We start from the raw sequence: 24,856 nt of genomic DNA on the forward strand, positions 1-24,856 counted from the left end.
ATTCCCCCTACCAGGAATGGCAATGCTAAAATTAAATTTCATCCAGTCTTATCTGTTAGATTAGCTTCCCATTTTGAAGTCACATAATAGTTGCTAAGGAAAAAAACAAAAAACAAATCATTTGTAAATGTTATCGGTTGACCCGAACGACCGTAAACTGACTGCCCAATCTCCAAACTTCCTCCTCAAACCAACAAACGGAAATTCGGCACGTATTATGATATGTACCAGGCCAACATTGACTGATAGCGTCTCAAACATGTCAAGCATGAGTCATTTGAATGAACCAATCTCCAGTTTTATTCTGTCTTGAAAACTATTTCTAATCTCATATTCTTTAATACATAAGATTATTAAAAGCTATTTTTTCCCATTTCTACTGGGAAAACCTTAAAAATATTTCAAAAAAGAAATTGTGACGAATGTCGACCGAAATTAAGTTATTTTTGATTTAGAATAAATCATAGGAAAATAACATTACCGTTGTAACGTATTTCAATCAAAAATTTTCACGCTATTAAAAATGTTTGATTAAAATGAATACATCTTAGCATGTACCCAAAACTACCCGTTATTGAAATAATGTTTTATTATTATTGAAAAACTTTTGTACAAGTCCTTTTGATTAAAAAAAAAGAAACAAAATCTTTATTTAAGCTTTGATAATTATAGTTAAAGTTATAAATATAATATTCGGAATACAATCATTTTAAACAATTTAGAAAATTCAAAAAAAAAAAAATGGTCTCCTTTAAGGATATTTTTTGAATGTAATTATGCATCATTCTAAGCTATCTGAAAATAGATCAAAACGACGGCTTTCTTTTAACGTGAAAGATATTTTACGCTTGCAATCAACAAAAGTTTTCAATAAAAGGAGAAGACTACAAAATTAATTAATATTAATCATCCATTTAGAAGAAGCATCGACTAGTTTTCCAGAAGAAGCACATCATCAATTGTTTTAACTTTAGAATTTATGAATAATTAAAGGTTCGTAAATCATTCTGATGATCTATATTCAAAGTCCCTTCCCAAATATGTAAATGAGGTTGGTAACTACCCTCACAAAATAGGTCATTTTTCTTCATTTTTCCTTTCGATAATTTACCTGTGAAGTCACTTTTCAAGGCAGTAATCCTTTTTACTCGCGAGAACGACCTATTTACGCCCAGTTCTGAATACCAATCGATACATTGTACTAGCCAATGTCCTAGCATAAAGGATTATCAGACATCAAACCGTAACTTGATGTCAGATAACTGTAAGTCACTCTCCTGGTGAATAATAGGTATATTGATCAAACTCTCCAAAAGCAGTTTGGGAGTTATTCACGTGAATAGAGGATCAATATCTGTTATACATAAACAGAACTTCCAATGATGAAAGAAAGGGTCATTTATAAATGAAAGGAAAATCACTAACAAGTGAACGTTTGGCAAACTTTAGCAAATTGATGTTTGAAATATATTTTGACCAGAAACAATTATTAATGCATTTACAATTGCAAAGGAATTTCTATGATAATCTGTACAAATAATAAAACCTTATTTTTCGTAAGCTCAAGTTTTGCTCAATAACTAGAAGTTGCTAACGGCTAAAGATCCTAGAAATGAAAGAAACTGATAACTTGCGTTATTTATAAACAATCATCAATCCTAAAACGATTTTCTAATTAATGAAAGAAGTATTATAACTGTTTAATAGGAAAGTAAAAATTCACTTAAAATTATTCAATGAAATATTATTCTTTTTTTTTAATAGAAATGCAAAATATTGTTTCATCGAAAGTTTATAAAAAATAATTACATAGCAAGCATAAAAATAAAGATTAATTATCGTTTAATAATTAAATTTCCGTAACCAATTACATTTTTTTGTCATAGAATCAAGATTCTTCGATCATGGAATTTTAATTATATTAATATTATCCATGCACAAAAATATATTGTTTCTTTTATATTTTCCGTTACATTTTGAAAACTAATTCAAATATGAATTATATTAAGGAATCACTCTTTAAAAATAGATGAATTAATATGTAACTAATATATTTATATTTCGTATAATGACACATGGTTGTTTTTTAATTGTTCGCTTTCATTTAACCATTTACAATCTAAAAAAAAAATAAAGTTTGCATTAAACTTTCAAAAGACAATTTTCTTTGATTTACCTAGGCATCATGTGTTCAATATTTATCGTTATTTCAATTCATGTAAAAATCTAAGGTGCTAATGTTAACGCAACTTTTACCTTTTGAAGTAATTGCGACTAAATAGTATCACAACTTTCAAGATTGAAGATTCTTGATAGTTATATATAAGAATATAAGAATAAGACTCTTCGTTATGATCAAAGAGATTAACCTTAAAACGGCATGCTATCTTTTGCAACAAAGTTACAATTCAAATTACTGAATTACCCTATTCAACTATTCTTTAATTAAATTTTTAAAAACGCAACATTTGGAGGATGTTATAATTAGTTTTAAATGTAACTTATTTATGTCCTACTGACATCATTATACAATAAAAAAAAAATAGCTACTATAACTGCACTATTCAGTTTCACACACCTTGCATTCTTTTCAATATCTGGGATTGTACTAAGAAGGAGAAAGAAACAGATGCCTTTTTTTATAACTTTGACTTTTTATATCTTGAATACTTCATACTTGTGGCGACTAACGTCTTTAACCACTATATTCTTCTGTGCAAGTTAGAATTCTTGGTGAAGACTATTGCTATCACTCGTGTATAATCTATAAATTTCCTAGCTATCAAGTAGCTGTTTACCGTTTGTCACGTACTTGTTTCATATCTCTTTTCAATATATATTTCTAGCTTAAAGAGAAGAGTCCAGACATTAGTCTTAGCTTCAGATAATTACATATTCAAGAAATCAATTCATGAGAGCTGATTTGATGTATGGCGTTAATGGAAGTGAATATTATCCTATCGTAATTTTTTCTTCCCGAATAAATTGCAAAAATTCTTTTCAATACCGTAAGAAAAAATAGTCATATGACAAAGTATTAGCATATTTTAAATGGTACTTTTAAATACCATCAGCAAATAAAAGGTTAGCATAATCGTATTTAAAAAGTACTTTTATTAGAGCACTAAAAATAATGTTCTCTTATTTTAATTATTTCTTACGTTTTAGTTTTTATTTTAAAATTTCCTACTACAAGTATTTTGAATTTTTGAAATATTTTTTTTTCTGTAATTTACAACCAGATGTTACCACTGTTATGAAATCAGAATCAAAATTTGTTAATTAATTGATTGATTGATAAATAAGAAATATAAACATTTAAACATTGTCATCGAGATTAAATATGGGTAGAAAATGTCAAAATTCCAACAGATTAGAAATTCATTGAAACATAATTACAAAATTCCAATTTTATAAACATAAAACCGTAAATAAAGAGGTTTAATAGGATAATGCAATGCAGTAATTATTATACTATCAAACGCTGTGGTTATCTATCTTTCTTGTAAAAATTTATAATTTCAAGTCTGATATTTGTTATTGCAAGTAGTCAAAAATTATTGCGAATCCACGGTAATAAGCCCTTCGGTGGGCAAATTCGGAACTAATATTTTTTTCTCTGAATGGTATACGTTTTCTAAGCGTTACTAAGCCATCCACGAAGTTTTACACTGTATATATTCCCTTTATATGAACAATAGTAATTATATGGGCCTTAAGAATATATTCATAATGAAATAAAATCCAAAATTATAAGGTCTATTTATGGAATCTAAATTGACGAAATATGTTGTATAAAGTTGAAAATCAGTTAAGAATATTAAATAAATTTGCAAAATCTTTTCTTGCGAAATTTTGAGAAATCTTTCTAAAGAGGTCTGAAATTCAAATATAGTATTTCCTTAACTTTATACTATACATAACAACTACTCGATATATTTTTAACCAAACTTATGTTTTCTATCTACATCTATTTCTTTAACTAATATTTTAAGTTTTTTACTATAACTGTCATGTACAACAAAAACATACATCTTATCAAATCGGCTCATAAACATTTTTCAACAGCAAGTGAAGATTTCTTCAAATACAATAAATTATGTAATGTTCTAGAATAAAAGCTTTATTCCATAATATTTAAAAGAAATGAAACATATTTTTTAATTCATAAACCTTGAAGTCTAAGAACTAGCTGCATCGATCAATAAATCTCTCATAAAAGATGCAACATGAGATGATATATTGATGTAATGTAGTGTAAACAACGAGAATTGATTGCGAACTACAATTACCATCATTACAAAAGGTAAGAGACAAAGTACAAAACAGAGTCCACTACGTTGCAAATGCATCTTTAAAAAAAAATTCTTTTCAAAATCAAACAAGTCCATCCATTCTCAATAAAATATTTATAATTGAAATCGATTTTGCCTTTTGCAAAGGATTTACTTTTTGCCTGAGAAATTGCTGTTAAAATGTCACTCTCGCTATTGCGTTATTTTTCAAACTGAACACGCGATTCGAAATTTGTCGATACTATTTTAAATGTCATACAGTTTCGTGCATTAATTTCAAAGGCACGTGCAAGAGCTCAGAAATAAAGTCTGTCAATTTGAATACTTGATACTTATTAAACTGCGCGTGTGTTTAACACGAAGAGTTTCATAGCACGAAGCCGTCCATCATTGAATCTAAAAGCACTTTTAATTCTTACAATAGACACTGGAGTCTCATGAAAAGTATAGCAAGTTCTTATTTATCTAATCAGACTTTTTCTTATACTATGCTGTGGCATCATGTCGATCCTCTAAGTAAAACTTCTTTGTCAATACACAATTATCTTAAATTGAGTTCATGAGGATTATACATTAGTTTGACATTAGGAATTTAAATGAAAAACCAAAAAAATAGAAAGTATAATAAATTTCATGTCTCTTGAGGGGATATACTCAGCTGCAAGCACAAGAGATATATATTTATAATTGCAGATTAATTAACTTGCATTTATACTGCGAATAAGCGTATCTAAACATATGAGCAAATGTGCAATTCATTGACTGATATACCAAGTCAAATTATAACAGTGTAGATTATGTAGAATTTTAAGCAAATCTAGGTTAAATCATTAATGATGTCATTCAATAGATTGGTCTAAAAATTCGTTGCTGATTCTCGGGCTATAATATGATTCTTCTATTTAAAATATACAATAAAAACTCATTCGATTTATTTCCTGCCATTCATTGTACCGCTATTAATTTTATTGTCCCTTCTGTGGGATTTCTTATTTTTGAGTAGACCATTGTATAAATACTTTTATAAATTTCATATTCATTAAAATTTTTTTTAAAAATTAAAAAATAACAAGAGCTTCAATTTAAAAAAATACAATTTTGAAAAAATATGACTTATGAAGAAATATTTTAACTTCAGAAGCAGAGTAGGAAACATTTTTTTTCTTCTATTTCTTCCTTTTATAGCTATAAGTATTTGTTTCCTTTCTATTTTTTTCTTTTAAACTATAAACCTTTCCCTTCTTACTTTCACTTTATTTAAATTGTTCTGGGTTCGAAATTCCATTGAAGTAGTAAAATTTTAAAGTCTTTCAATTCAAAATCAAATTATGCTTTTCTGTACTTTTGGAGCAGATAAGAAAAAAATAATCTACAAAGAAAGAAAGCCTTAAACTTTGTAAAATAATATAATTATTCATTTTCCTAAAAAGAAACAGTGAATTTACTATAAAGTAAATTATCTTTCTATTGCAAGATATTTACAACAGAAGGCACAATTCATTTATAAGAAATTTATTTTAACTCTATTTTTCAAACTTCGAAATTCTAATCAAAACTAACCCTTTTCTCATTATAGACATATTTTATACTAAGAACCTTGTAATTTTTGACTATTAATTCTAATTCTATCTTTTGTTGTCTTCCAACATCAAATTCATCGCGAGGAGTTGCATTTGAACCGAACTGCATTAGATGACTGTAAATAACCCCACAGTTTCCAGCTCAGTATATTGTACTTTTGCATTAGAAGATAATATTTTCCTTTGTTATCATATACATTCCATGGAAACAAAATACAATTTTCACACTCATTAATAATTTAAGACTAAAAAATCACTATGATATTTAAAGTAGCCCGTTTACATGAAACTTCATTAGCGACTCAAACCTCATTAACGACCATTACTCTTGGCGGAATTTCTGATATAGAAAACTCTTTAATTTTTTTCTTTTAATAAAGAAAGAAGAATTTGCAAATAATTTCTTAGAAATTGAAATGATAAAATCATCGGAATTTGGAGTTACAATTTTTTCAAGATAAAATTCTTTTATTTCAGGAATTTTATATTATTTTTAAATCAAATCTTTCACAAAAGGAAAACTGTATTTTATTTCAAGTAAAACTTTTACAAAAAAGAAAATTGTATTTTATTTCAAGCAAAACTTTTACAAAAGGAAAACTTTATTTTATTTCAAGAAAATTTTTATAAAAGGAAAAATTGAATTTTATTTCAAGCAAAACTTTTACAAAAGGAAAATTGTATTTAATTTCAAGCAAATATTTTGCAAAAGGAAAATTGTATTTTATTTCAAGCGACTATTCCTGAGAAAGGGACAGTTATTAAAATTTTGCATGATTCTCAAAGCGAATTTATCAGTTGTGTAAAAATTCACGTTCTAATTATTATTTTTAATAACGCTGATTGAAGATTGTAGCTCTACATTCATTTTTTTTCTCTTTGCGTTCGGACTTTATTTGCTTGAATCTTAGCTTTAAGGCAAGACACCGGTTCAAGAAAATATACTCCACCAAATGCTTGGTGTGTGTTAATTATCTGTCCAAACCTCTTCCAATTTGCTTAAAGTGGAAATTTTCTCACTCAGTTCTGGTTATAATCATCTAATCAGGGTTTAGAATTCTTTCTTCTCTCAGGAATTAGAATTTTTTTAATAGTCTAAATTAACCGTAAAGTATCTTCAAAATGTAGTGTTAATGTAATTAAACTAAACTAGAAAAGATTAAGATGTAAATACGCATTCCATCTCACTTCAAAATTTAATATAATTTTATTTAAATGAAATTTTATATAATTTTCTTTTAAAGTAATTATTTAATATAATTTTAACCATCAAGTGCCAGTGCCAAAAAAAAGGCAATGAACTCTTTTTTTCCCTTTGTCTAATTGCAGATGGTTTAAGTGTTATGAAGTGTAGAAATGTGTTTAATTTCTATCTTCACAATTATGAAAAGAGATACAATGAAACAAACAATGACAGAAACAATGAAAAGAGATAGAACTACCAGATACACACACATTCAGTGTTCTAGAAAAAAAATGAAACAATAAAAAAGTACAAAAAATTCCGAAATTACAAAGAGAGAGGTGAAAAAAGGAAAGCACAAAAAAAATATTGGGATAAAAAAAATGGGAATCAGAGAATAAATTAAAATTAATTGCTAAATAAACATTAGCATAAATAAAAGTCTTAGAAATAGCCTATGTATTATTCAAAGATTCCACAACGATTGCAGTTTTAAATTAAATTCACAGAATTAGATACCTTGGTTTTAATTTGATTTAATTGTTTTAACGCCTTTCGAGTTTCATAGATTTACTGAGCTGAGGTTATTTAAACCGTTCTCTTATTATTTTTATTACGATTTACCACTGCCGCTCTATGATGAAAACATGATTTTACATTCAATTCTAAGAAGGAACTATTTTTTTAAAAGTCCATTTCACATTTAACTGCTATATTGTCACAGTTATCCAACAAAATTTATTTGTGAATATTGTTTTATTTTTATTGTATATGTAAATTTTGCTTCTCAAAATATTTCCAGATTGCAGATTACAAATGCAAGACACCATATTTACATTCAACAAAAAAATCCTTACATATTAGCCTTTGATTTTGAGATATATCTACGAAATTTTTTCTATAATGCCACAACAATATGTAACATCTCTTTTAATTGAAATTCAGTTTTTAAGAAAGATTTATTATCATAAGATAAAAAGATTGCTTTTACTCATTTTGAGCCTTTTTCACTACATACATATTATCTGAAGGAATTCTTTTTAATGATAACAGAGTATTTCCGAAAATGTAGTCTCTTGTGGTTAGCTATTATTACTATTAATTTTTCTTTCTCAATACTCGCAAAGTTGGACTCCTGAAAACTGTCGGAAATCGTTCTGTTACATAGAAAGATTCTGAAAAATCATTAGTCAAAACTAGCATTAGTTTCAGTGTTCGCGGAAATCCAGTGTGCGAAAATATTTAACTAGGAATTTTTGACTCATAGTCAATAATTTTAAACTGGAATTATGAGTTGTACTGAATAGGATTAGTCATTCTTATGAAACCCATGTTTGATTTAGGAAGATCTTTGTTGTCATTACTCATCGTGTTCTCATTTTTCATAAGACCTGTCAAAAAGCATGAACTGTTAAAATGGTCCAGCCGAGATAGTAACGCTTTCTTTCTGAATGAATTTCCAGAATATTCTAGAAGCTGATGTTTTATACCTTGCAAGTTTAAAAAAATCAGATTTTTTTTTAAATCAAATTTGGATTCAGTGTCGTGATTTCGAAAATTATAACATGTTTCAATCATTGTTTTAGTAGGTATTGTATTTGGAACTTTTGACTCCAAAACATTGCAAAAAGGAAATATATAATTAATTTTAATATCATGAACTTTTTTGTAAAAGAAAATAAACCTCTTTTTGTTATATGAAATAAACTGTTATGTTGCGCTTTCTTTTTTTTTTTTTTTTTTCCTTGTCTTTTCCGAAACATTTTCTTTTTCCTGTCTGATTTTTTTATTGATAAAATCATAGATTATCATGAACGCTATTTTAAATAGTTGGTTTGCAATTACATAATTTTATTTTTAAAGAATCACTTATTTCTTAAATTTAAATTTTCAACTCGCAACTTAAATATTTCCAGTGAAATATATTGAACTTGTTGAAAGTTTTATAAGTTCCGATTATTGTGCGATGACTTCGAGGGGTTTTGTTTATTTTCAAATATTTTCTTAAGAAATTTACGATGTCCTTTCAAAAGTTATGTGAATGACCGGCATTATTTAATTAGATGCATGCACATATATTCTTCATTCTTCGATCAGAATATGGTTATTTTTCAAATAGATTTACCTTTTAATGACTTTATCACTACTATAATAGCTTCTCTCTGTACATTTAGAAGTATAAGAAGGTATATAGTTTTTCTTATTGCATGTTTCTGTTTGAATTACTCTAAAAAATTATGAATTAATCAGAGATTCTACCTCGAAATCTTCTTTCTCACATTAATTACACATATATCGAAATCTTTTTTGTTTGATTGAATACACTTATATATCTAAGATATTCATACCAAATATGAGTATCAGTTAATAGATTTAATTAAATATTGGTTCCATATTTCTGATGATATCTCGTAGAGAATTCTAGAGAAACTGATTTGAAAATTTCATTATATTTTTTGCAAAGAAATAAAAACTACTTCTTAATACATTAACAATGACTTGCGCGCAGTTATACTCTGGTTCCTCCCCTCCCCTCACTGTAATTTGTGTGGTAAATATTTGCGTTTCCTATTAATATTCTCTATACTTTGAAACATATGAAGTATGATATAAAAAGTCTTAAAGAGAAGCAAATCAAGGGGGAAAATTTAATTTTCTTAATTGCCTTACTTTTTTTCAAGAACAAAGCTTCACTAGTAAAAAAATTTAATAACTGTGTTTTTATTATACCGCAGTATCAAAGTTCGCCTCATCAAAAAGTCAAATTGTCACTAGGAAAAAAAATTAATGAGTTTCTACCGAATACTTTCCTGCAGAATTTCTGCTGTAACGTCTTGAGAACAAAAATAATTTCGGAACCTCGATTATCTTTTTTTATTAAAGAGTAATGGAAAAAAACCGATAGTGTCTTTTCCCTTAATATTATTATTTACTTCTCTTGAGTAAGCATTTTCATATTCCAGGTTTTTCCTCAGCTTCTTTTTCAAGCCTGATATTTGAACTTTTGCTTTCGATTCCCAAGAATGCAATTCCTAAAATAGGTCTTAAAATCATAATTTTTTTTTTAATTTAGCTTTACAATTTTCTTAAAATGTTTTTTATTAGTTTGAATGTTTACAAATAATTAAGATCATTCAAATATGGAAAAATCTTAGATCTCGAGCGTTCTTGATCTCCAAATTTAGAAAATATTTAACTCTAATTGAAACTTGTTTTTCCCTTGCCTTATAATATAAAATGTTTTTTTTTATATTATAAGGTATTAAGCATTAGCAGTAAGGTATTAAGCATCATTACCATTTACCATTAAGGTCATTCATCATTTACCATTAAGGTATTAAGCATCATTTCGAAAATATTCCTGTATCTAAATATATCATTCATACATTATTATATATCATATACATTATTAAATATCATTTCATATATTACTGCAAATTACATAAATGTTTTTTGTGCTATTTTTACATGCCCATGGACATGAAGAATTTAGACAATAGCATGCACGATGCTGACTCGCCCCCCCCCTCCCTTCTTCTTTCCATCATAAACATACTTCATGAAAGAATATTTTAAATTCTTTTTTAAATTGTCAATCGAAATCTATCTATATGATTGATTTGTATAAGTCCACTTACTTAAAAATTCTTATTAATATTAGTTTAATAATGTACTAGATATTAATTATCAGGAAATGTAATTAAATTGAGCTCATAAAACAACAATGTTTGTAAGAAACAGAATCCAAAATACCATTTATTCTTCTTCAAAATATATATTGTAGTGTTGCTAAAATAATGCATCCGTATTTAAATCGCTAGATTCCAGAATTCAAAAAAAAAAGAGGATGCAATCTATATCAACTTTCGGAAAAATGCCGAAATTTTTAAACTTTATAGATAGAATACTTGAGATAATTACAAATGGGTCACTAACTTGCAATGAATTAATCAAATAATTGAATGATTATCAGCCTTAGACTTAAAATCATGTGCAAGAAATTTCCATCGCTCCTGAAATGATGGTTTTATTCTTAATCAGAAGGAATTTATGATTCCTTGAATTTCCACTTGAATAAAATGATAAATATACCGAGTAGTATATTGCTATGCAGAACTCTTAATTGTGTCACATCAAATAAAACTGAACGATTATTCACTTTTATTTTTCAGGGGAAATCACCTCAACCCTAAACTTATCTGTTCTGAAAAACTTTACGCTAATGGAATGAAACTGAAGTCATTTTGCTAGGTGAAAAAAAAAAGTGAAGCAATAAATTTTATTTTGGCATCGCAAGTATCTCATTGCGTGTTCAGAGATGCTACCTGTTACATTAATGAGGAAGTCCGAATTTCCTTTCATTTTTTCCAGAAAAATTACATTTAAAAAATTCTAGAAAATAATTTTAGAAACACACACACACATATACAAATGAATTGGTTATGTAAACAGAAAATTGTCAACTTATTATCTACTAAGACAGAAAGTCCGAAGTCATTTTGCTGCATTCAGCGTAACTTTTCTTGCTTGGTTTTCAATAATTTTTTTCCTGAAGAATTACATTTTTAAAAATAATTTAATTCATTTGTGTGTGTGTGTGTGTGTGTGTGTGTGTGTGTGTGTGTGTGTGTGTGTGTGTGTGTGTGTGTGTGTGTGTGTGTGTGTGTGTGTGTGTGTGTGTGTGTGTGTGTGTGTGTGTGTGTGTGTGTAAAAGAATTTGGTTATGTAGACAAAAAATTATTATTTTAGTGTTTACTAAGACAGAAATTCCGAAGTCATTTTATTGTATTCAATATAATTTGACTAGCTTGATTTTCAAATATCAAGTGGAAAAAAAAACTTAAAAAGGAGAAAATCTACTTCAGACTAATTTCAAAACTAATCTGAAATGACATAAATTTCCATCACTAGAAACTAAAAAAAAGAATTAAAAGTGGCATAAGGCCAATTGTCATAGAATTCAAATCATAATTCAGCTAAAATGCCTAAGGTAGACTAAACAAACAAACAAAATTATAAATGGATGTTTCCATCAGAAGGAAAGTGAATAATACGATATTATTTTATAAAGAATTCATTTAGAATAAACATGTAGAAAATGATGCTACTTTATTTTTTTTGTGTATAAATTCATCTAAGTTGGCTTTAAAGAACGTCAGCCCATAGAAATGATGGGTATAAATTTATTTTTTCTAAATATAAGAATATCTGAATAATCTATCAACATGAACGGAATCTTAAACATTGCTATTAACATGAAATTTAGTTGTAAGAAATACATCTGTGTTACGTGAATTTGCTATTAACAGAAAACATCTACTATTAGCTAAAAAATTTCTGCTGTGAATTACTTATGTTATTTAGGTTCCTTTTGACATAAAAATTTGGCACTCTGATGTTTGTTTTATCACATGTTTTCTTTCTTAAAATATCTTTTTCTGTACATATTTATGAAAATCCTTCAAAAAATCGTCTCAAATTTAATAAAAACTTGCAATACAAAAATAATTTTACATAATTTTATACCTTAAAACAGTTGTCATCTTAGTCCTCATTCTTCAAACCATTCTTGATCTTTTAAATTATTGATTGAATTTTATTGCTTTTTCAATACGCAAGATTAATATTTCAATGAGAGATACGGAATTAAAACTTACTTTTAAACAGCCTTCTGACATAAAAATTATAAAATACTACTAATTTTAAAATCAATAAAGTTTCTCTTCTAGAAGTATAAACGAGTGACAATTTTTAAATAAGGTCTATGGCATCACTTACCTCATCACCCATTTGATTATATATCCTTTTAGCCTGAGGAAGTTTGATCGCCTGTCCTAAATCTTCTACAATTTCCTCAAAAGTTTGTGTTGTACGTAAGTTAAGAAGAACTCTGCTGAAAACAGTCGGATTCTGGCTGTTGACGACAGTGATCGTCTTTCCTTCATTTTGAGTTGGTAAGGAACGGCTACGAAGATTTTTTGGTGTCCTCACTCTCCAGACTTGACTGGGAAGGGGAGATACAGGTCGGTACAGTTTAAGATCTTCTTTTCGAATGGCTAAGGGTAAATGGGCCCTAGACACAAGAGAAGGCCGTATTCTATTGGATTGTCCGTAGGCAAGCTCTTGGAAGTTTTTGGTCCCCGAAACGACGTAAGAATAGCCATCTTGCAAATCATCTAAATCGATCATTCTTCTCCCAGTCAGAGAAAAAATGTATCTCACGCCATGGGGTATACTCATACGTTGTGTCAAATAATCACATAAGCTGTCTAAAGAGACGAAGTCTTTGCCAGGCATTATAGAAACTTTAGTTCCACTATAAAATTGGTCACCGTTTTTAAAGAAGGTAACCATACGAGCTTTCGGTGGCACAATGGGTTTCGGCAGCATCATGGGACGAGTAGTGTCCCATCGGTGCTGCACTCTTCCTACAGCAGCCATTCTTGGCCTTAATCTTCGGCTAGACTTCTGTCTAGCTACCACAGAGATAGTGTTCCCACTTTTGCTAACTCTCCACCGACAGCGAAAATGCCCCTCGATTGTACCTAACTTCAGGTGATCTGGCAGTTCTCTTGCCAGCATGTTCGAAGATCAAGTGACAAGTCCGACACATGATTCGGAAAACTGCTATACGGAGAACAGGTGTTTCTTTCTAAAAACTGACCAATTGCTGTCGATAAGTGGGGTCAATGAATTTTTACCGGAAGATGACGTAAAAACAGAAAAAGGCAACTTTTCCCCCTCCTCCTAAATAGGAAAAAAACGCCATTTCCTTCCCTCATTAATTTTCATTGCGGGTATCCCAAGAGACGTCGTTAACCACGTGCGCACCTCACCACTTCGCTTCCCACTAAAAAAAACCTATCAGTTGCTCCTAGAAATCCATCCGAGATGGAGCTGGTCACAGAAGGAAATCGCTCTTTTATTGGTTGCGGTCAAATATTGTCCAGGAGTGTTGTTTGGCCGTTGACATGGAAACCATTAAAGGTATCGGATCGATCTTAATCATTGGGGATATTTACGAATGCCAAGATACAAGCTGCTACATTCGGAACTTTGATTTGGGGCGTTGAAAACGAGGGCGGAAATGCTTCTTACCCCCAAATTTGGGGGATAGGTGGTTACCACCCCCACTAGGCGTGGCTCACTGGCAGACACTTGACAGTTGATTCGGGCGTGGCTAAAGTTACCTATTTTCATTCTGCTCGATCAGATGTAATCGACCATTTGAAATATTATTATCAACCAACCAGCAAAGCATCTCCAAACATCTCTTTAATGCCTATTTGATCTTAGCTAACACGCAAGAAAGAGAACAGTCTTTTCATAAGGAAAAATAACTAAAGGTTTCTTTTTTTGAATGCCAATAAAGTCGCTGCCTTTTTTTCCTTCCACAAAAGTTATCGTACCTTTTTTTTTTCTTTATTTAAATTGCTATTTTTCATTCAAGTACTAGATATAACTTTATTCATTTCTTCTGTATTTATTAATGTGCGGTTTTTAACTAAAGATTGTTTATACGAATCTTAAGTAAATGAGGTTCCAGTAGCAATTTAACAACTGATTTTTAAAGTAGAAATTCTTTTTTGCATATCTCATAAATATTACTGTTCATAAAACTTATTTACTTTGTCTTGTGCATAAATATTACTGTTGTAAAATTTATTTACTTTGACATAATTTTAATATTATATCAATATTTTGAATTATACCATGTTTCCTTTTATTGGAAATTCTCTATATTTTGATTTTCATAGAAGAATGCAAGCCTTGCCGCCATATCTTTTCATTTCATCTTAAACTTAAGGTAACAATTCTGTTTAAGCCTTGTAAGAGCGCCCATCAGAAATACAAAGTGAAATATCACTTTCTGTGAATAACTTCTTTGCAATGAGGTGTTAAGAAATGAATAAAATAATTTAGAGAAAACAATCTGCACTTTAAGGTGCGGTTTTTAATTCTGAGCAAATTTTTCAATACAATTTAATTCGGATTGATGTCACGCAATCTATAATTTCCAGTAGATTTATAACATGATGCATAAAAATGTTCGTATGCAATTAAAGTATGTGTCTGAGATTACTTTTATCCACATTTGTAGAAATCCACTGGAATGCTTGAAATTACGACTAAAAGACGTTTTCTTTATATTTATGTTGTGCTTATATATAAAATACAGCTGTCAGAATTTTCTAAATGTGAATAATTGGTTAAGAAAAAGGAAATCAAAATATATCATGAATATAGCGATTATGAAAATATCCCAACATTTACAACTGAAGATTCATTTCAACTTAGGAATTTAAAAAGTTCGCAGTTCAGAATTTGCTAGAAATCCTATGAAGACATCTGTAAACAGAACTGCTTAAGAGAAATCAAAATATAATTTGATATTCTGAAATTTCATAATGATAAGTTATTAACTGGTAAAAAGAATCTAGTTTTCACGATCTCATTAAAATTTTTCTCAAGCATTCAACAAAGCAAAATCTGCAGAAACGGCTCGAATATCATCTGCTCTTAAAATTATTCACTTTGAAAAAAAAGGGAGAATTACAGAACAGTTAGAGGAATATGTTACCATCAACATCAAAGAAATACAAAATACTGTCGGCCTGACTCACTGAATATTAATTTAATGACCATTCTGCATAAATGATATAAGTTTTATATGTACATATACGATAAATAAAAGCAAGAGTTGATTCAATTATAAAGTTGATATTTCATAAATCAACATGGTTTTTAAATTACATTTACTTATCAGCATTAAAGGATCTGATTATTTAGTTTAGTTTATTTAGTTATATCCCATTTTAAAGTTGCATGAGGAATTTTTCTTATATATCTCGAAATTTTTAGTCGTAGTCCAATGAGAAGAACACACCTGAACTAGAGCAACAGTCTCCGAATTTCCATACCACAACAATGCAAAAAAGTTTTGACTCTTGAGAGCAGATTTTGAAGGAACCAGGGCAACATAACATTGATGTTCGTTGAAATCCATCAACTTCTGGCCCTACTTACTTTGATGGGGAAATGTTGGGTAATTCCACTTGAGATCCCGCCTCATAGTTTAGGAACTTCTTTAATAGACCAATCGATTTTAGATTTCCATGAACTTTTCTCCATGCTGCTTATTAGAAGAATGGTCTCGCCTTTACTTTATCATATACTTCCATATCATTAAGTAGAGTGGAGAAAATCGAGTGTGAACTATTACCGCAGACCGATTGGCAAAGGAGTAACTAGGGTGGGGCAGGAAGGGCATGTGCGCAATTATGAGGGACCGCAAAATGGAGGAATCAGTTAGTTGGATTTGGAAGAAAAGTATGATTTATTCCGAGTAGTCATAAAAATTAAAATGATTTCAGTGAAGTGAGGGAATGTATACAGAATTTCAACTTAGGAGTCAATTCAAACAAGATTTCTCAAAACGAATAAAGATCTGAAGACTGAAAATTAAACATCTCTTGAACGCCAATTTCCTTTTCCAATATCCTTTTCAAAGATATTCGGAAAAGAGAGGTAAACTTGAAGACATATAAATATATATATATGGAGATAAAATATTATAACCGCCATCTATAAACCCATCCTATCCGCTTCTGAAATTCGTAACAAATTGGGAATAAAGTATTATTCCTGTTTTTAAAGAACACAGAAAGAAATACTTTTACTTGTTTGTAAAGTGAATAAAAATAAATTCCAAATTATTCATAAATTATTAATGCGCGACTTTTAAATTTAATTGTTTCGTAATTTAATTTTTTGTAATAAATTCCTGTAATTTTAATAAATTTTTAAAAATATTTTTAAATATGATTTCCAACAACAGTTTTTCATTATAGAAATTTATTGAACCTTCTTATTTCGCTTTTCCCCAATCCAGTTTAGATTATCTTTATCTCTGTATGATTTTAACCAGAAGGTAATTTTTATTCCAGAATAGTAATATAGTATGATATTTATGAAGCGTATCTGAACTACATTTAAAAAAATTGTATAATTTCTAAATTTATAAATATTTTTAATAAAAAAAGCATTTTTTTTATTTTATGAAATAAAGCATATGTAGCTATTAATATATGTTATGTATTTATGTGATAAACTGGATTAAAAAACAATTTTTAATCGTTCATAAAGGCAAATTTTGTAATAATCGCTTGATGTATAAACCCATTTAATTACTAAAAATCGTTATGTTATTGTCATGAAAAATGTAAACCTTTTAGATATTTACAACTTATGAATGCTAGTTTTTCCCTGTACATGTTATTATGAGAATAAAACGATTTAAATTTCAGATTCATATTTGACATTCGAGGATTTTTATGTAAATATAGATAGTATCCATGATTATTTAATTTATAAGTGGATGCCATTGTAAATTTCATAAGATAATTATTTTGCTTAACTTCAAAATAAAAATATCTGCAGTAAATCATTTGTTATTCAATTTGTATTTAGCTTACAGATACATTTTATTTTCATCTAAATAAAGTACAGTTATTATATCTTAATTGAATTATTATAAGAATTATTGGATTCTTACGTGACCGAAATGATAAATGGTCTTCATTAACTCTCATAATTTATGAAAGTCACCCTGCTTATCTTTTTTTAATAGTTAAAGTAAATACTTAAATACTTAAATTCATTAGCTGAAAAACATATAAAACATCTCATTTTTATCTATACATCAAAACTTATTCAAATATTGATGTATTTTTTGTCCCTTTTTTTCCAACATTTTTTGGTTGCTTGTAACAATTATTGCTTTCAAAGTATCAAAAGTTCAATAAGTTCAATAACTAATTAAAATTGGTTTATACTACAGAATTGAGGATAGTCTATAAAATATTAGCCATGCAAGTTCAAAAATGTTTTAGATATTATTATGTAGCTTTTATTGCAGTTTCAATATTACCATTCTCTGGTAAAATGTTTCAGAAGAAAAAGGAGGAGGGGTATAGTAAGCGGATTATAGTTTTAATTTTTAAAAAAAGAGGGAGCTCTGATCTGGTTTTTACCCTTGACGACATTTTATGTAAGTATGCCTTAGTTGACTGCGTCCAAAATTTTATCTAAAATTATGATATCAAGAGAAATTGCATTTTTCTAATTTGTTTGCATTTGCACAGACAATGAAAGAAGTGACGGATTGATCAAAAATGCCATGCATATCTATATGATAAAAATCATATGCTGAATTTCACGCGCTTCCTCCTTTTAAATGCTTGAGTTGTCATATTCACACGTACTCAAACAGACTTCGTGCTGGGGGATTTCAATCAAAATTCGGCAGAAATCTGAATTTTTTGGCAAAAAGAACATGCCAAAATCTTATCCTTCCTTCTCATTGCGTTTTTGAATTATAGTATTAAACATAATTCCAAAATGATATTTTCGGATTATGGGGGGGGGGGGTCTAAAACACGGAGATCCATGAAAATATCGAGTTTCAGTTTTTTGACTTTCTCTTTCCAAACTTCGTATTTGAGAAAGTAAAAATTGTGTAATAAATAGATTAAAAATTCAAGTTTAACTTTGATTCAAAATATCTATATAATTAGCATAATGTTCGCTACTACCCCGGAATATCTTAACTTTTCTGAATTCCTTGAAGATATTTTTAAAAAAAATCTCAAAAGAACCGCAAAAAACTATAAAGAATATCAACTAAAACCTCTCTTTTGAATCTATCTTCTTTTCTTTAAAAGCGAAATTAATTTTTTTATGAATCTTTATTTTTTTACGAATTGAAAAAGAATAAGGGGCATTAAAAACAAGAAACATAGATTCAAATGAAGCAATTTTTAAAAGCATACTTTATAAACGAAAAATTCGACTAAGAAGTAGAATTTTTGCTCTTTAATTATTTTCTACTTTTTAATATTTAATTTATAGTTCCGTTCTATGAATAAATGTAAATATTATAATCAGATTTCTCAACTTAACTTTAAAATAGAATCATTTGTAAATGATCAAAATCTAAATAAATTAATTCATTGGTAGAAATTTAAATTCTTAAAATATTATAATAGTATATTATCATTAAGAGTGCATAAATCTGAAAAATTTCCAAAACTCTAGCACGTGAAGAAATCAGTGAAAAATCGATTACAAAACTCCATCCTTACAAACATGAAACAGGAAGTTAAACCTGATATTTATAAAGATGAAAATATGTCTACCAGTGTATTTGACTGATGACAAACTATGAGCTATCAAATTTGTCACAGGTGTACTTGTATTTGTACAAGTGTACTCCGTTGTACAGGTGTCTTTCCGCGACGAGATGTCCTCATACCAAATTCTATGGGCATGGTAGTTGTTACAGAAAATAGTTATATTCTAAGAAACGTTCGAGGACAAATAAAGCGTACATACATAAAAATATTACAAAATTCGGCTTAATCATGTATAATAATTTAGAATCCTGCTGCGAAAAATCTCCAACTTGAATGTTTAGATACTGGGATATCTAACAACATAGGCTGTTATCCACATAACTCCGAAAAGCTACTAAACGTATAAACAAACACTGGACAGAATGCATTAACGGTAGACCAATATTCACTTCAAGTGGGGATGAAATTTCAAAAATCATGCACAGTCATAGATACCGAGTGAGTTTTACGTGAATTGACCCCATTCGGCCTTAAATAGTAAAGAAAATTAAATAGAAATAGGCGACACGTTCATTTTTAGCTGTTCTTCCATTTAAGTTTAACTAATTGTACATCCATATTTCTTATTGTAACAAAAACTTCATATATGGTTTTAGAACTGGTAAAAACAAAGAAACATTCATTACAACAAATCAAATAAGCCATGTTTTCACTGTCCTGTAATAAATTTATATAAAGAGATTGCGTGCAGTACCGCATGAACGGGTACATCAGCAATGGATCATTAGAGCCGTGCGTGCCAATGGATATCAGGCAAAAGCGATGCAACAAGTATCAAAGGATTGCGTGTGCCCTCTAAGCGCGATTTTTATCTGTCTATCCTAAACTAGGAACAGGCAAACTTACCAAATTTACAATTTCTATTAACTTGGATAGAAAAAAGAAGGATAGAGAAGATATGGGAAGTTTCCACTCCAGACACTTTGCATACGCTATTATGTCAATAACTCCACTCTACCCTGGAATTCGGAGTACTTTCTTACATTTGGTATAAATCCGTAAGAAATCGGAATATCACAGACTGGAGATAGATATTGAACTACAATTAAGTAGTACTACAATAATCTTTTTTGAACTTGCCCTTGTTTGAAGAGAACCTTTATATCTACATGGAAGAAGTTTGGACTGGTTAGCGTTGTCGAATGTGATTCTGACGGTTTTGAGCAAGTGTCTGCGGTGGCCTTATCGACGACATTTTATTTCTGACCACCGTGATGGGGCTAGAGATGGAAGCCACGATATAGATGAATTCATAATAGAACATAACCAGAGCTGTCGAAGAATTTATAAATCTGTATTCTATGTCACAACAAAAAAACTGAAATTTTGTCAGGAGATCAAGAAATAATAGATTCAACAGAACAACTTTCAGTGAAATAAGAGAGATTCTAAAGTCATGGGAAATTATTTCTCGTACGTTGAGAAGCATCACCCTAATAAGGCAGTAGTAAAAGGAGCGCTATAAATTCATTTAACAATAAGCTGTGTTTGACAAATTCTGAAGTATAACCAAAGGCAAATGTCTTTAGACAATTTTCTTGTTATTAAAATTGTTATTACTCTAAATTACATTACTATAAATCTTTTCCATGTTTTTTTTATCCCCTGATTGGAAAGCATTGTCCTATTTCAAATGGATTCCTATGGAAAAAAATTGTTTCGCATTGCGAGTGAGAATATTCGTTCAGGGACGAATAACGGTTTAAGCGAAGTTCCAATGTAAAATTTATTTATTGGAATACTGAATGGCACTGTAACGCACATCCGCGAAATGCCAGTCCATTGCCTTTTGCAAGATGGCAGTAATCAGGGAAATAGATTCCGACTATTTATATTCTATTTATCATTACTCAATACTTATTATTTCTGAGAAACCACCTTATTATTCATACTAAGAAACCACTTAAATTTCTGAAAAGCACTATAACATATAGCTTGCTGAGGGTCATAGTGACAAAACTCCAAAAAAGATTGCTTTTAAAATCAAGATTACCAGATGGCACCTAAATGAATCCTTTTCCATACACAAAAAAGGTGTAAGGAGCTCCTGCCCTTTAGAGGAGATTAATAAAAGAACCATACAGAAAGCTATATGACATATGAAAAAAAAATTTCAAATTCGATTTTTCCATTATGATGAATTTTGAACTTCGGCCACTATGATTCTCAACAATTAGTACATTCAAAAGTTTGTGTGCGAGGAGGAGGAATCAAGAAATTGTTTAAAAAATTGAAGTTCAAGGAAAGAATAATTTTTTTAATTGATAAAAGAGACTGAAAGTAGTTTTCGAATGAGAAAACCACTTAGTATAAACGAAAATCAATAAATAATATTCAAAATATTGCTAACTTTATTTTGTAAAAAATATAGTTTGGCCAAAATTAAAATAACTCCAAACCTTGTCATGCCAAACTTATTCTTGAACATTTTTAATAGTTTCTTATGCAAAGTGTCCCAAAAACGGGAAACAAGTGCATATTTCCTTAATTTTCGTGTTAGACATAACACCTCCAAACACAAAGACAAAAAGTTTCTTTATATACTGAGAGGAATTGTATGAAAACCCTTCTGTGGAAATAGACAACAAAAATATTAAAAAAAGTTAAATTATTATATGACTCAACAGAGTTTAAAATCAAAAAAATGGATCCCATCACACGTAAACATTAGTGGTGATGAGGTCGTTGATAGATTGGCCAAAGAGTAGTGAGATTGAAACGGCCATTGGCTCTTCGTTGACTTATCAAGATCTAAATTCAATTTAATATGGCGCATTCCACCTGCGCACCAATGGTACACGGGAACATCCCCCGCCACTCTGCTGGAAATCAAATTTGACCGTGATTTCCAGACTGCTCTGACTAGACTAAAAAGTGGCCACCTTTCCTGCGAAAGTGGCAAAAATCCATCCCACTTGTAAAAAATGCTATGACCATCCAGCTTCACCGGATCACATTCTGGGTTGCATCGAACTTTCTAAGGCAAACTTATCATCCTATCCCTTTATTATCATAGATTTCTCGGCGGTCAACAACCTACTGCAGCTGATCTGACATATGTCAGATACTTTGAGAATAAGCAACAACAACAGAGTGTAAAATTGTTAATTTGTAAAATATTTTCCTTATATTCGCCTTTACACGCATAACGTTTGTACACTTCTGTCTACAAAGCTGAGATAAGATTATTTCTATATTTAAAGGGATTTATTACAAATTTAAATGGAGACATTTGTTTTTAAAATTAAAATTTATTCATAGAAAAGCTGTCATGTGCAAATATTTGTCTAGTGATACATCATCCACTCATCATGTCTTGAAAGAAGTTTCCTCATTTCACTTATTGTTGCTTACTTTGATTAATTGACAGTTACAATTTCGAGAAGGGGAGAGAAATTTGTTGCATCAACCGTATTTCAAGTGATTGGTACGACAAAGTGCACAAGAAAACGCATAATGAGTGTTGATTACATTGAAAAAAGTAAGAAGAAACTTTAGGAATGGGTCAATCTTTGACACTTCGACTTTATAAAGAAGTTAAAGGAAACATGATTACTTGAACATTTAAAATATCTCAGAGAAATATTGCAAAAAAATGATAAAAAAAAAGTAAAATTCTATTCTCGCAATTGTGTACCTGATATTAAGCTTTCATAAATAATTTTAGTAATGAAGAACTGTTTGAAATGCTGATGACTTCTGCTATTTGTCATGAGCTGCAGAAGAAAACAAACGCCATTTTCCGAATTATCAGAATCGCTCTAGACAGTATATTCGTAGAATGGTTCAGCGAGTCTAGAGGCCCATTTACACCATATAGTTAAGTTAGATCGGTGAAGGGGAAAATTACAAAAAAAATATTAGAGGTTCTAAATTCTTAATTTTCCCATGGGAGATAAGACACTATTTAATAGATACATAAATTGATATTTTAGATTATTTTTCAACTTACCTTGAAATTAGTCTAAGAACATTCAACTCAGAACTCATTCCAAAAATAATACTGCAGAGAATTGAACGTAACGTCATAATTGACATCCATATAGCATTCAAAAACCCAATCCGCATACAGGTGCTGAGAAATCTACAGTTGGGCCTATTTCAAGTAAAATCAAATCCTTCTTTCCTGGAAAATGTAATTTAGAAAGGCGAATATCGCTTTAATCGAGATGGGAGCATCAATCATCAAAGAAACACTTTTGGAACTATGAAAAGTTTCATTATCAGTAGCGCACGAAAGAATCCTCATCAGTGGTACTTTTTTCCATAAATATGTGGTGTGGCATTTCAGAAACTCGTTACTTGTGTATTGCTATATAATAAAAGGGGAAATTTTTGAAAGCCAATATTCTGAATGGTGACCGATATATTCAGTTAGTTTTCAATATCATTGGGTAAAAATTAATAGATGAATTTCTTTTGTCAATATTATTGCACACGTAGTTGCAATTAGATCGTACTTCCCTTCAATACGTGAGCGCTGTAAGTCAACAGTTCGATACACAATTCCCTAATAGGTGGATTCCGTGGATAGGTGAATAGCTGTTGAACTTTCTCCTACATCACCTGACTTGATACCTTTTGACTTTTATTTACAAGATCATTAATGTTGTGTGTGTAAATACATCTCCTATGAACGTCTCAGAAGTTTGTCGATTAATTGAAGAATGAAAACTGATCCAATTCATCATTTGATGTCAGGAGTGATGAATAGGAGGGTGTGTACGTATTGTTAAGAGAATGCAATTTTGCGTACTCATTTTGAACAAGTATTGTACATAATTCGATTTGTGTGATCATTCATAAAAGAAATGTAATAAGAGCTATTTAATGCATCATTATCTTTGCATTCCACATTTTCTATTACATATTATGATATATTTGTATATATTGCCCCTAAAATGTACAACGAAAAACTCGATCAAACACCAACCTGATTTATCAAAAATGATCTAAGCCAATAAATTTGTCTTCAAATATCTCAGTAAATTTCGCAGATAGAAGCATGAAGCTTTGTATGTTAGAAATGAGTGTCAGACAAACATCCTTCTTATTGACCCTCTTTCACTACAGGATAAATATAAAATTTTACTTTTTGTAACTTTTTATTGTGTATCTTTACCGGATTCAAAGTGTTTTTATAGAATTGCTTACCATATTTAATAAAACCTTGCAATTGGAAGCATATGTCTAATTGCTGTATTTAGGGAAATAAAGGCTTTTTTTTTTTCTTTCTTTTTTGGACACTCTATATATTTATTGCACTTGGAGTTATTATTTAACATGAATAAAAATCACATTATTTATTTAAGAGTTTTTAAACTATACTCTGTTTCACCCTAACTTGGCAGTATTGTAAAAGGTAGAAAATGTGACGCTCCGCGTTGGGAAAGAGTTCCCCATCAATTCCGACTTTAAAATAGTTAAAATGCGCAGAAATTTATCAAATAATATCATAAATTACAGAAATCCTTTTTTTGTCAATATGTATTTAAAATTATTCTCAAGTTAGAAGTGCTTATATGTTAAGTATTTTGTAAATAAAGCGAACGAATAAAACTAAAAGATTGACATAATGAATTCCACTTTGGCTAGAACCAGTCT

At 29.5% G+C, this 24,856-nt stretch overlaps 1 protein-coding gene across 1 annotated transcript in view; it reads right to left on the bottom strand.

Annotated features, from left to right (window-relative positions):
• The window catches only part of LOC129960536 (echinoderm microtubule-associated protein-like CG42247), a 93,167-nt gene extending 79,417 nt beyond the window's left edge, over nt 1-13,750 (bottom strand). The window contains exon 1 of the mRNA XM_056074025.1: nt 12,837-13,750. Coding sequence (XP_055930000.1) covers nt 12,837-13,640 — 804 coding nt within the window. The 5' untranslated portion in view covers nt 13,641-13,750. The remainder of the gene's footprint in view (nt 1-12,836) is intronic.
• Nucleotides 13,751-24,856: the final 11,106 nt, after the last annotated feature.

This window comes from Argiope bruennichi, chromosome X2, assembly GCF_947563725.1.
Source record: "Argiope bruennichi chromosome X2, qqArgBrue1.1, whole genome shotgun sequence".
NCBI lineage: Eukaryota > Metazoa > Arthropoda > Arachnida > Araneae > Araneidae > Argiope > Argiope bruennichi.